The 14,341-nt window shown below is 31.2% G+C and overlaps 1 protein-coding gene across 1 annotated transcript; it reads left to right on the top strand.

The window, feature by feature from the left end:
* Positions 1–623: 623 nt before the first annotated feature.
* Positions 624–5,175, top strand: LOC107816987 (cytochrome P450 734A1-like). The gene is made up of 5 exons (XM_016642752.2): positions 624–1,165; positions 2,133–2,356; positions 2,619–2,860; positions 3,396–3,822; positions 4,340–5,175. Exons 1-5 carry the CDS (start codon positions 877–879, stop codon positions 4,793–4,795), a joined length of 1,638 nt encoding a protein of 545 aa, XP_016498238.1. The 5' UTR covers positions 624–876; the 3' UTR covers positions 4,796–5,175.
* Positions 5,176–14,341: the final 9,166 nt, after the last annotated feature.

Genomic DNA, 14,341 nt, shown 5'->3' with positions numbered 1-14,341 from the left:
CGGGAGGTAACAAATAGCCTGTCCTAAGATCTATATTGGTGGATGGTAGCAGATGCGTGCGGTGAAATTAGTCAAGATACGCACAAGTTAGCTTGAATACCATTATTGTAAGAATATAAACATAAAAAATTTATTTAAGTTTTAGTAGGTGATATTTTCCATTTGTTCAAGTTTTATCACACACAGTTATCTTATATTCGTGCTGGTGGGAGGTGACAGTTATCCCGTTTCGATACATGTACTGATGGAAGGTAACAACTATCTCGTCATAGTATCTATGCTGGTGAGACGTAGCAAAATTACTCCGTAAGATTAGTCGAAACACGAATTGACGAGCAAGCTCGCTTGGACACTATGATCAAGTTTTGGTGAACAAAATTATCTGATATTTGTACCGGTGGAATATAATAGGTATCATGTTTCGACAAATGTACTGGTGAAAGACAACATGTATCCCATCCCCGTATATGTGATAGTGAGAGGTAGCATACATAGCAAAACTATCCGTAAAATTAGTCGAAACACGAGCAAACTAGTTCAATTAGAAAAAGAAAATATAAATAAAATTTTATTTAATTCGTTGACCCTTATAATTCCAATGGCGGCCCCTACGCCGTTGGCCTTGCCAAACAAACTTCTCTCTCTTTCTTTCTTTCTCTCTCACAAACTTTGTTGGCACATTAAAAAGAGAAGACACTCAGAAGGAAGCAGCAAACATATAACACAACACATCACACAAGAAACTAATAAGAAGAAGCAGCAGCAACAACAACAACAGCAAACAACACAAGAAAAAAAAGAAGAAAGAAAGAACAAAAGGGTGTCTTATTAGCTAGCTAAAGAGTTCAAAAAACAAAGCTAGCTAAAAGAATTCCAATGGAGAAAGAAGTAGTATTCACAAATTGGTTCAAGATTCTTGGATTTTCATTCTTGGTTTCAATTGTTATGATAAGGGTTGTTGCTTATTTATGGCTAAGGCCAAGAAAAATTGAAGAGCATTTTGCCAAACAAGGCATTAGAGGACCTCCTTATAAATTCTTCATTGGAAATGCTAAGGAAATTGTTAGTCTTATGCTAAAGGCTTCTTCTCAAACTATGCCTTATTCTTCTCATAATATTCTTCCTAGAGTTCTCTCCTTCTATCATCATTGGAAGAAAATTTATGGTAAGTTTACAATTTTCTTCTCTTTAATATTCTCAAAATTCAGAAGAAAAAAAATTCACTTTGTTAATGTTTTTATCTACTTTGTTGGTTTTCTTGAAACCATTATTTTTTTTTTAAAAAAGTTCAGTCTAAATCTTTGTATTAGTACTGTTAAAAAGTTGATATCTTTATGTACTTTGTTGGTTTTCTTGAAAATGATGATGATGATGATTATTATTATTATTATTATTATTATTATTATTATTATTATTATTATTATTATTATTATTATTATTATTATTATTATTGCATACAGGTGTTTTTGTTGTGATATTTGAGCTTCAAATATGAAAGCTGGATTCTTGTTTGTACTTTGTTTTTTAGAGCTCTTTATGTCCTTTTCTTTCTGCAATTGATGAGTTGGTGAAGTTGTGAAGTTCATTGTTTCAGAACACTGCTGCAGCATTTTTAATTTTTCTCTTTATTCCCATTTTTAAAATTTTCAAAATATATATTTTAATTTTAATAATTTTTGTGGTCCAAGAACTATAATTTCTTAAATTTTTTGAAGTTTTGGAACATCATAGTCATGGGGTTTTCATGAACTTTATTTATTTTTCTGTTTCGTTTTGTCTTTATAGTTCTTTTAGATTTTGTGTAACTTAAATTCTTGTTGATGAAGTTGTTAGTTTTTTGAGTAGTCATTTTTCTACCCCCTTTTTTTGTTTTGTTGTCTTTTTTCCCTTTCTGTTTTTTTATTCTTTTTATTGTAGGGTCCACACTATATCCATCCTCTCTGAATCACTGCCTGTTTTGTGATAACTTGTTAATAAATACTTGTTGCTTTCTGTCATTTCCTTTTTTGTGTAAAAATTTTCACATCTCATTATTACTATTGATTTTCAAGAATTTAATTATTTAATGAGGTGCATTTTTTTTTTTGGTTGTTTGTTTGTTAATATTGAAGTTGTAATCTAATTTAATGCAGGTGCAACATTTCTAGTGTGGTTTGGACCAACACCACGTTTGGCTGTAGCTGATCCTGACCTAATTAGAGAAATTTTCACTACAAAATCTGAGTTTTATGAGAAAAATGAAGCTCACCCTTTAATTAGACAACTTGAAGGAGATGGTCTACTTAGTCTCAAAGGTGAAAAATGGGCTCATCATAGGAAAATCATTACCCCTACCTTCCATATGGAAAATCTCAAAGTAAGTAAAATTCCTTTCTTTTTCATTTTTTTTTTTCATTTTTTAAATCTTAGTCAAAAAAGATAGTTATCCATGTTCGAGTCCCGAGAATAGAGTCATATGTGATAGAGGCGCTAAAATCCCCTAGTGAACTTTTAATGACATGAGTTCAGTTAGTCAGATCGGTGGGTTCTAGATGCGGCTATACAGTATCAATTTCTGTAATTTTTATTTGACAAGAAAATTACTAATTTGCTTCCTTTTTTTTATTTTTTTGCTGCAGTTGTTAATACCAGGGGCAGCTAGCAAAGTAATTGAAATGTTAGAGAAATTGACACAAAATTCAAAGAATGGAGAGATAGAAATTGAAGTTTCAGAATGGTTCCAAACTTTAACAGAAGATATTGTAGCACAAACAGCTTTTGGTCGCAGTTATGAACAAGGAAAAGCTATTTTCAGGTTACAAGCTCAACAAATGGTCCTAGCTTCTGAAGCTTTTCAAAAAGTCTTCATACCTGGTTACAGGTACAAATTAATTTAATTTTTCTAAATTGGATTATTTGCACCGTATAGCCTTATCTGAGACCACTCTTTACATTTTAATTCAGTGGACTAACTTTTGCCGTTGAAAACAAATAAATTTAGTCCACTGAAGTAGCAATGGTCAAAATTTAAATAGTACCATCAGAAAAGGCTATTTGCGCAAATGCCCCGTTAATTCAGTGGACTAAATTTTTGCCGTCGAAAGCGGATAAAGTTATTCCACTGAAGTAGCGATGGACAAAAATTAAATAGTGCCACAAAAATGGCCATTTGCGCAAATGACCACTTTAAGCATGTAGTTGCTATAGTAATACAATCTAATTTCTCTATAACATTATCCTCGTATAAGCCAAATTTTTCTTGTAATTGATTATTTTTATTATATTATAATCTGTCATCTATAATAGCACTTCACTATAACAACAAGAACAAACGAGACTGTTATATAGATGCTTTTGTAGTCGAAAAAGTTTATCTTATTTGTCTTTTTTTTTTTCCTTTAATTAATGGCCAATAGGTTTCTACCGACGAGACGCAACATCAAATCGTGGAAACTGGACACGGAGATTAAGAAATCGTTAATGAAGTTGATTCAAGAAAGGACACATGATTGGGGGAAGGAAATGCAAGAAAATGGGCCAAAAGATTTATTAGGCCTAATGATACAAGCAAGCATGAAAGAATCATCATTATCATCATCCATTAATAGTTCTCTTAATCATAATTCTGCAATTAATTCCTCTATGATTACTGCAAATGATATTGCTGAGGAATGCAAAACTTTCTTCTTTGCTGGTGAACAAACGACGTCGAATTTGCTGACGTGGACGACCGTTTTGCTAGCTATGCATCCACAGTGGCAGGACTTAGCACGTGACGAAGTGATCAAGGTGTGCGGCTCACGTGACATACCTTCCAAAGATGATCTTGCCAAGCTTAAGATGGTAGGTGTATCCCATTTAAATATTTATCTGCAATCAATATTTACGTCATTTATGATTTAAAGTAATAAGACATGCCATTTAATTATGAAAATATGTCTTGAATTTATTGATTTGGTATAAATATCGAGTGATAATATTTTGTGTCACGGTTCTCATTCATTATTATTTTTCATATTATTCAAGAATGTGCAATTAAGACAAAAAAAAAAACACTCATCTTTTTGTCTTTTAGTAATTAGCTAATTATGCTTACTGATAAGTGAATATGACCAAAGTGAGTACTGTTTTTGTTCTTTTTTAATTACTCAAAAAGGGGATTTGTTTATTTTTTTTCTTAAACAAGGAGTTGTACTACCACTTGTATGGATTCCATCAAAGTAGAAGTTAAGTCCAAGATTGCTCTATTGGCAATTAGTTTGAAAGCTGTCATTGTCATAACTCATAACACAGTTAATATTATGAACTGAGTTTTTTTTTTCTTTTTTTTTTCTAATGGGGTTATGATTTGGTGTTGCAGCTGAGCATGATACTCAATGAGTCCTTGCGTCTTTACCCTCCAATCGTTGCAACGATCAGACGAGCAAAGGCTGATGTGGATCTTGGAGGTTGCCAAATTCCCCTAGGGACCGAAGTATTGATCCCGATTTTAGCAGTTCACCACGATCAAGCGATTTGGGGCAGTGATGCGAATGAATTTAATCCTGCTCGATTTTCTGAGGGGGTAGCGCGAGCCGCTAAGCATCCTGTGGCGTACATTCCCTTTGGGCTCGGGGTCCGTCAATGCATTGGTCAAAACTTGGCGATCTTACAAACCAAGTTAACGTTAGCGATTATACTTCAACGATTCACGTTACGATTATCGCCACAATATAAACATGCTCCAACGGTTTTGATGCTACTTCACCCTCAGTATGGTGCACCTATCATCTTTCAACAACGGTTGTCCAACCCAACAATTGTCAAAAGCTCTTGACATGTCTATATTTTGGTGTGATGGGTGCATATATTTTCTTGGAGGTAAAAAAAAGAAAAAAAAAATGAATGTAGAATTAAATGTGTTGTTGCAAGGAGAAATTATATAGGAAGTAGGGAGCAAATTTATTTCATTCCTTTTTCTTGATTTTTTTTTCTTTTTTCATTTTTCCCTTTTTTGCACCAACTAGTAGTACTAACTAACCCTTCAACTAGAGTCATGCCTTGTCTTTATTTTGCCAAAAAAATGCTTGGATTTTCGGCATGTTTATGTTAGAATTTTTATATAGTGACTCAATAGGATTTCCCATTTTCCTACTCTTTGTATATGTAATGTATATGGGCTCAAGTCCTAACAAAGTTTTGTAATCTTGTCATGTATACCTCTTGAAGTGGTAGCTTTTGTGTTGCATCTCTCCCGTTTCTCTCTCTCAAAATTAAATGTGACTTGTTATACCAGTGACAGATCTACAGTAGACGCAATATACGTACGGTCAAATGTGTAATTTGAAATTTTATATATAAGTATCTTTAAATACAAATTTACAATGTCTAAATCCTGAATCCACAACTCTAACATAATATTAGATGAATAAAGAATCACTAAAAAATCGCCGGCCAAGCCCATCGAGGCAAAAAAAATACTAGGATTTCTTTTCATTTGGTTTAATTTTGGTGGTAGAGTTACCTAGTATGTATAATGGTGGTAGCTATTAGGTAAGCTGATCACGAGTTCATCTTAAAAATAAAGGACGCATCTCGCAAAAATGCATGGTCCAAAGAAGAGTCACACCCCCAAAGGGTGTAACGTAGACAGTCTACCATAATGCAAATATTAGTAGATATTTTTACGGTTCAAACATCTTACCTATAAATCACACGGAGATAAATTTAGCGTTAAACCGAGGCTCCTTCCAATTCGATACCGCCATATCATCGAACAAAATTAGTAAAATTGCCACTTGTAACATTGAATGGTGCAAAAATAAAAAGAAGATCAAAGAAAATTTTGTTTATGTAGTTTAGTTACCAATAGATTGGTAAAATCGATAACCAAAAAAAAAAAAAAATTGGGCACTGAATCGCGCTAGTGAGCCCATTGTTGCCGCAACAATTGTCCCTACGAAGAGTACCCTTGGGAAATTGGACCTATTGTGGAAAAAAGCATGAACCATTTTTTTTTAGAAAAAATCAATATTTTAACACTTTTGGGGAACATTAATTAGAGAAAATTATCTCTTTAGGGAATGTCGTTTGGCTATGGCATAGTTAAACTTTTAAATATGCAAAGCCACATTTTAGATGGAAGTGAAAACTCGTATAGTCGGCTTCAAGTTATTTGAAATTGAGGCATATAGTTACTGTTATTTTTGTTGTATTCTTAAAAGAGAAAGAACAATACGACCTTATAATAGCGGAACATTCAAAATAGTTTTAAAGAAAAAGCATCGAATATAATTAGTTTATGGGAGATCATTCTATTATGACTTTGAAGATGGTAATATAAAATACAGGAGATCTTTGTAAAATCATTTTCTCTTATGTAAACTATATATTACTGATATTTTTTACAAATTATCTCATAGAATGTAACTCCTACAAGCCTTAACTCTATCTTTAGTTCTACAAAGTTGTGAGAGAGATGAATAAAAGAGAACATAATTGTTTTATTTTTCTTAAATATATATAGTATTGATTGTTTACTTTCTCTTATTTAGACAACCAAATGATTTTCTATTAAATTTTGAATAAAACCAAGGTTACATTCTAATAATATATATCCATACAAGTCAAGAAACTATATGTGTAAGTTCGATGTTGCTAAAGAATATTTTTAAAATACATGCAATTTGTAATGATTGAATATTCTTTAAATATATATAGTAATAACAATAGTAAAAATGAGATGGTGGAAGGTAGAGTTTGCTTTAAGTTTGTTTTGCAAAGCAAATTCTTGGAAGTTGAGGTGCCCTCTTTCAATAACCTTGGCAAAGGGCAAAAATATTTTATAGCTTCAAGAATGGTGTTACTACTTACTACTAGTGTAAATAGGATATCAAGAAAGTAAAGAACATTTGCAATGCACAAGAAAAAGAGTTTAAGTCATGTATATTGTTAATATAAAACATTATTTGTATTATCAAGTTATTTTTACTTGTTATATAAATATGAAAATATGTCATTTTCATATTTATATTTCAAATATAAGGCTTACCCGCAATATTTGAAAAATGCATAAGTATTGCTTTGTTTCATGAATGGTGTTTACTACTATTACTAGCAGAGGCAGACCTATGTTATAAAGACAGGGGTCATTAGCACCCGAAAAGTTCGGCAAAAATTTCATGTATATATGTATATATCTTTAAAAATAATAATATATTAGTAATGACACACTATATACAAAGTAGATTTTGATTGAATATGCACCCGATACTTTGAAATTTTAGATCCACGTCTGAATTCACTATCATATCAAGAAAGTAAAGAACATTTGCAATGCCCAAGAAAAATGATACAAAAAGAGAGATTATATCTTAGCATGCAGCAAATGCAACTTTTTAGGGCATTGAGTTTGTAATTTTTGCATGTAGCAAAGATTGAAAGCAACAATCTTTCCTTTTTCTATTAACCCTTCTCATGCTCTAACAATTTTGATGGTTCCCATGAAATTGCATGTTCTTGGGACTTGGTAGAGACTAAACAATTATTAGTCTCTCTTATTTTGGAAATAATAATAAATTTATCTTTATATAATTTGAAATTGAGCAATTTTGTTCTACGTTTGATTTCTGCTCTAATACTATCATCACCATTAGAAAAATATTTTGTTTTTGCCTGATCCACAACAAGTTCTAATCTAAGTGTAATTTTAAATTATACACAATAGTTGAGAGGTAATTTAGATTTTTTTTTCTTGAAAAATTCGGACAACTTATTGTCTACTCATTTCACGCTGGAGCTTTATTAATAGCAAGAAAAAATATGAGATTATTTTTTTACAACAAATATATGAATATACAAAAAATGTAACCGAGAGCAAAATTGAGCAACTTTGAATAATGCAAAGACAAATTTAGATTGTTTCTTTTAACTTTTTTATCTACTCCCTCCGTATCATTTTAATTGCCGTATAGCTCAAAACTTTTATCCTAAAATAATTATAACTTTAGGAATTCATGATTATATTTGTCAATTATTTTCAACTGTACTCTTAATATTAAAAAAATTGTAGTTCTTTTTAATATTACTAAATTCTCCAATGGCATTTAATAGAGGTAACTTAATAAATTATGTCTTATATTTATTATTTTTTTAATAAACGTGAAAAAAGTTAAAGCCTTCCATAATTAGTACCTTTAAAATTCAACTACGAATTCCTATAATATTGTTTCCGAGCTGTATCTGTGTGCAACACAGTGTTTCATATTAATGTCACTAATTACCATTATTTCATTATCGCGTCGTTAACCTCGATTTACGTGCTACGAAGAATCGTAGCCACCTGATTAATACAATTTTATTAGGATTATTATAATTAATTTTATTACACATATAATTTGCACGCTCTTTAATTTATGTAATGATTTGCAATTACCTCCCCCCCCCCCCAACCAAAAAATTAATTAGTTATTATTATCATCGTGTACGCGTAACTTAGGAACACATTAATCAATTTCGTACAACTGAAACATAGAGTATAACACATCTCTTTCTTTTAAACTAATTAGTTTCTCGATATGTGTATTTTGAATAGTGCGGTACACAGTTTTGCAAAATAATGTAAATATTATCAAAATCGCTCTTTTTATTTAAATTATGATTTGATATTACCCCTACCCCTACCCCCACCCGATCCCCCAAAATCGTGTACGCGTAACTTAAGAACACATTAATGAATTTCGTACAACTTGAAGATACAATAAATCTCTTTCTTTTAAACTATTTATGAAGTCAATTGCCTAGATGCCTATAATTATATTCTACGCGACATGCTACAAGCAGGAATTAAGCACGATTAATTAGTATTTTAATCCCAGTTTATGATGTGTTGATGGTATTTAATTATAATATTTTGTTTCTTAGTACTTAATTAAAATTTTAAACATAGGAGGTAACTTTGTGCTTTTTAGTAAGCACGCTTTAAGATATAAGCTAAGTGCAATGTTTCCCAAGCATTACTAAACGACAAACTAAACATTCTAAACTAGTCATAAACATAATTATAATTATTGGTCTTTGAGCATTAATTTTGAAGGAATACGAGATGTCTCTTTGTAAATTTAAAAATGAAAAATAAAGGTGCAAAAGCCAATAAAAACCAAAAAAAGAAAGAAAATGCTATTGTATTTTTTTTCATTGCAATGTGAATTGCTTGCACTATAAAATAGCTATTAATGTAAAATGCTATTGATATATTTAAGTTTATTTTTTTGGTACTCACTCATTGTTCTGTACCTGCATTGTGGTCATGATTAATTCAGATTCGTGTCGTCTAAGACGCATTAAAAGTAAAAACGTTCCTTGCCAATAAAAAATTCTTCCAAAGACTCCAACCCAAAACTTATTGAAGCTAGTCTTGGAAGGGTTTTAAGCTATGTTGCTTGAGATCTCTGAAAATATCGATCGATACGTGTCGAATCCTTTAAAAATAGTGTATTTTTGGAATATCCGACACACAACACGACATCTGATATGGAGAGTTAGCGCAACATATGTTTTAGGAAGGTTAATAAACAGGAAAGAACTGAAAAAAATCACAATTATTACTAAGCAAAGATTGCAAGGTTTACAAGTCTGACAACTAACTGCCAGCAAGAATAAGATAAACACAACAAAGTAGACACAAAATCATGTGAGCTAAAAAAGTTAAGAATGTAGCCCTTTTATATTTTTGTATATTTTTTAAAAAACAATCCAAAAAATCATAGAGTTGACAATGCATGACAACAAGAACAAAACAACTAGGTATGAACTCTTCTTATAAAACATACTCTGAAAATTTTCATATCCAAAGGAACTAAGCCAGCTCATTTATTTTTAGATCCCAAGTAAATGTTTACTTAAGATCTGGGGTTATTAATAATATTAATAGTTATTTTTATTGTCATAATTATGATAAATGTCTCCTGTTTAAGCATTTGCCAGAGGAAGTAAGTTGGCTTATGTCTGCCTAATGTTTATGCTACTTGTCTGGGACAAAGGGGGATATGGCCATTTTTTGTATTATTGAGGAATAATCTTTCTTGCCAAATCACTTCTTAATTATTACTCCTTTAGTCCTTTTTATTTGATTTTTAGCCAAAAAAACTGGTCTAAATATTTGCCACTTCAGAATATCAAGGAGACATTAATCATCTTTTTCTAATTCCACCCTTTCTATTCTAGGGAGGTATATAGTCATTAATTACTCAATTAAGTAAGAATTGAGATTCTTTAAGTAATAAATACGGTTAATTTAGTCAAATACCCTTATAATTAAGGCTATCTAAGGCAAGTTTCACACTGAACTCCATTCGAGTTTCGAATATTAGCGGCACATAAATTGTTACAGTGCACGAAAACCTAAAACGACAGATAAAAAGGACAAGAGAGAATAAGTAAGTTGGTTTGTGTCTGCCCAAAGTTAATGCTGCTTGTTCTATGATGTTAAAGACCAAAGTAGTAAAGGGGAAAACTGTCACTGCTTTGTATTATTGAGTAATAGTCTTTCTTGCCCATCACTTCTTAATCACTAACATAATCCCAGTATCTCACTGCTGAAAATAATAATAATTAGGTGATCTTAGTATATCTTGCCTGCCCCTGTCATTACTTCTCCTTATTAATAATACACCAATTAGTAGGCGAGCTAGAATTTTAACCTTATGATGTACTGGATTTTAGAACGATGATTTCAAGTATTAACAATTGAGTTCTAAATTTAATATATATATTTATTTAATGAATTTCTCAACGCGAATATACTGTTTCACCAAAAGCTATCGATAATCCGGCTATTAGCTCCGACTCTGGTACTCTCTTTGGTATGGGTTTGGGGGGTGTGGGGGGTGGGGGAGGGTGAGAAGACAGCACCATTCCAAGAATATTGACATTTTTCTGCCATGATGGGTGCATTATTTTTGTCCCAATGATGGCTACATAATAAATATATTACAAGGATTTAAATTGTATGAGAGTATGCCTCTTTTGCATTTATATTAGTAGTATTTAATGTTCTGTCAATTTAATGTATACTCAAATTAAAGGCATAGGTATCATGTGACACTGCGTTTGGGCTGAAAATGCAATGTACCTATGCTTCTGCAATTTAATGCAATGACATATGACAACAATCAAGGGAAAATGACATACCAAAATTCTGAAAGGTATAAGAAAATGAAAGCTAGCTCATGCCATATGGCAAGTAAGTCACATGTCCTAAGTGTGGCTGTGTGTAAAATTGGGGACCAAATTGAGAAAAGTCATTATATTACTTGAGCATATAATCACTCAAACTTCATTTTCTTCTTTTTCTTAGTCGCTTTTGCGTAAATGGTAGAGTTGTTGTCACGTAATCAGGAGGTTACGTGTTTCGAGCCGTGAAAATAACCTCTTGCAGAAATGTAGGGTAAGGTTGCGTACGAAAAACCCTTGTACTACGGTCTTTCACCGGATCCCGCGCATAACGAGAGTTTAGTGCACTGGACTGCCTTTTTTCTTTGCCCACCCCACTTACTAACAAAAAAAACTAATATTATTTTTTGGAGTCCAGACTAATTCGAAATCGTCTCTGAGAAAACCATAAAAAGAGAAAAATACTCTATATAAAAAAAAATTCATTATCAAGGCTCGAACCGAAAATTCTGATTAAAATTAGAGGGATCTAATCCATCGCAGTACAAACTTTGATGATGATAATACAAACATTGACTCTCTCTCGTATTTTTGTCTCATTCTATTATGTTACTTCTTTTTTTAGTAGTTTAAAAAAAATGAGATATTTAATTTTTAAATCACATAAGACAATAATTAAGATCATGGAGGTCTAAAAGCCCAACCTAGACTCATTTACTACTCTACTCCTTCTTGTGAGATAGGAAGCATAATCACATGGGAGTAGCAATCATAAAAGATGCTAAAAAGACAATGGCTGAGGATTTGGTGGAACCACTTTTAATGTATAACTCATTTGTATGTTTCTTTCCTAAGGATCTCTATCAATCTTTTTTTATATTAATATAAGGTAAAACAAAATTAATTAATTTTTTGCCCACCATCCTAAAAATTTAATGCCCTCTGACCTTGGATTTATACATGGAATTTTGTAAATTATTTAAGGGAGACATATCACCATTAAAATGATAATTAATATTTGTATCCTATTATAAGTCACATACATTATTGTTTTTCTACTCATGAATCAAGTGTGACATTTTAGTTCAAAATACAAAGACTTAGATATAAATGGAAATAACATGAATTAACGATTTAATTTTAAACTATATCAAAGCAAATAAGAAAAAAAATGATACAGTTTGATTTTCTTGAGTAACCGACTATTTCCACTATAAGCAAGAAGAGAAGGATCATCGTAGCTCAATGTACAACACGTTAAGCATTTTACCATGGAACTTATTTGTGAATATGATCATATTGATATTTACAAGGCAAATCTAGAATATAAAAAATTTCGGGCTATTTTTGGACTATGATACTGTAAGTTTTACAATATTAAAATGGGAAATATAATAAGATGATGAAAAATGGAATATTTTTTGGGGGTCGAAATATAAAACCTTTTTGGGTCGAAAAATGAAACTTTTTGTAGCTATGCATTAGAGGCTTTTTGATGATTCAAGAAGTTATCAACTCAAGGGAAGCCCAATAACTAGACATATTGGACCTTTTGAACAAAACTGAATTTGAAACCCCAGTTGCCACACCTCTATTATACTCCCAAAGGATATATATGTTATGGATTGTTGTGGGTTAAATAGTTTTTTCAAATAAAGTGACAAATTTGAATAAAGTTTATTTTATTTACAGAGTCGTCACTTGGAATTGATTTTTTGGGTGTTCCAAGTCACCTTTTATTTGAATCCCTAGTCAAAGGAATGTTTGACTCTATTATTATTGGTTTGCGAAAATAAAGTCCGGGTAAGAAATTATGTTGACCGGGGAGAAGGTGTAAGGATTTTTCGAGTCTCGTAGTTCTAACACGGTCGCTTTATTGACTACAACTTAGCTTGAATTAATTTTAGATAAATTGTGATTTATTGATTTTCATGTTTTATCTGTCCGCTTTTATATTAAAATATGGAATTATCTTTAAAACGAATCACGTGTGTGAACCCGTTTTGTTTATTGTGCCAAAATCATGTCACGCAATTAATAGCATTTTTACAATATTTAAGGTTGTTTCTCCCAAAGTTGCGCGAACGCGTACCTTGATTTTAGTTTTGGGAATCGTAATTATGTCACGCGAATGTATACAATCACGATGATTCAATTAATTATGAGTACGCCTAAAGCATTCTAGCACATTCATGATTTATTTCTTTCCTAAGTTTGAGATTATTGTGAAGGCCATGAATTATGGAATTACTTGTGGAAGAAGTGTATGGTTTTATATATTTGAATAAATAAACCATCATATACCAATACCCTACAACCCAACAATTGAAGCCCAAACTCATTAGGGTCCATATCTTCTCAACTTTAAAGCAAGTTTGAATATCATATTTTTAAAAACATGATTAAGCATATAACATTTAAGGTCTAACTTACATTATTATTTATAAAGTTTAAAGGCAAATAAATAAAATCGCATGAAATAATATAAAAAGAACAGAGTGTAGAATAAATATTTAATGCAAAATTTTCAATTAAATGATACTCCATGAACAGGTACAATAACTTAGACGAACGTCGAACAAGCATAAGCGACGAATAGCATCAAACCTAGTGAACGGAGCTCCAACGTAATCCTCGACCTAGACTATTGACTTCACTTTTTAGCGTATAAAAAGGATGTTATGAAGTATTTTTGTTGGGTTTTGGGAGATAACTTGATGGATTGTTTGAAAGAAAGACGAAGAAAGAATGACACGAGTAGAAATTCCCTTAGCGTAGAAGAAGAAAAAATAATTTCTCTCAATTCCCTCCTCCCTTCTTTTTTTCTCCTTCTCCCTCTCTTCTCCTCGCATTTCTCTTTTATTTATAGATTAAAAATTCGAAATGTTTTCAGACTTATTTGTTTATTATTATTTATTTTTTTTTATTTTTTAATTAAAAAGAATTCCCACTTCTCATTTTCTTCTTTTTTAAAATAAAATAATTTCCCACTTTCCTTTATTTTTATTTTTAAATTACCCACTTTTTTTACTTTACCTTTTTTATTTTTCACTTATTTTACTTTTCTTTTTTTTAATTTCTACTTTATTTTAATTTTTTTTAAAACAATTTACATGTACCTTTACTTTATTTTTTAATTCCAACTTTCTTTTATTTTTATTTTTTTTATTTCCACATTGTTTTACTTTTATTTCTTTTAATTTTCCATTTT

The sequence above is a fragment of the Nicotiana tabacum genome, chromosome 21 (genome assembly GCF_000715075.1).
Source record: "Nicotiana tabacum cultivar K326 chromosome 21, ASM71507v2, whole genome shotgun sequence".
Lineage (NCBI taxonomy): Eukaryota > Viridiplantae > Streptophyta > Magnoliopsida > Solanales > Solanaceae > Nicotiana > Nicotiana tabacum.
This window is presented reverse-complemented; position numbering and strand designations above follow the sequence as displayed.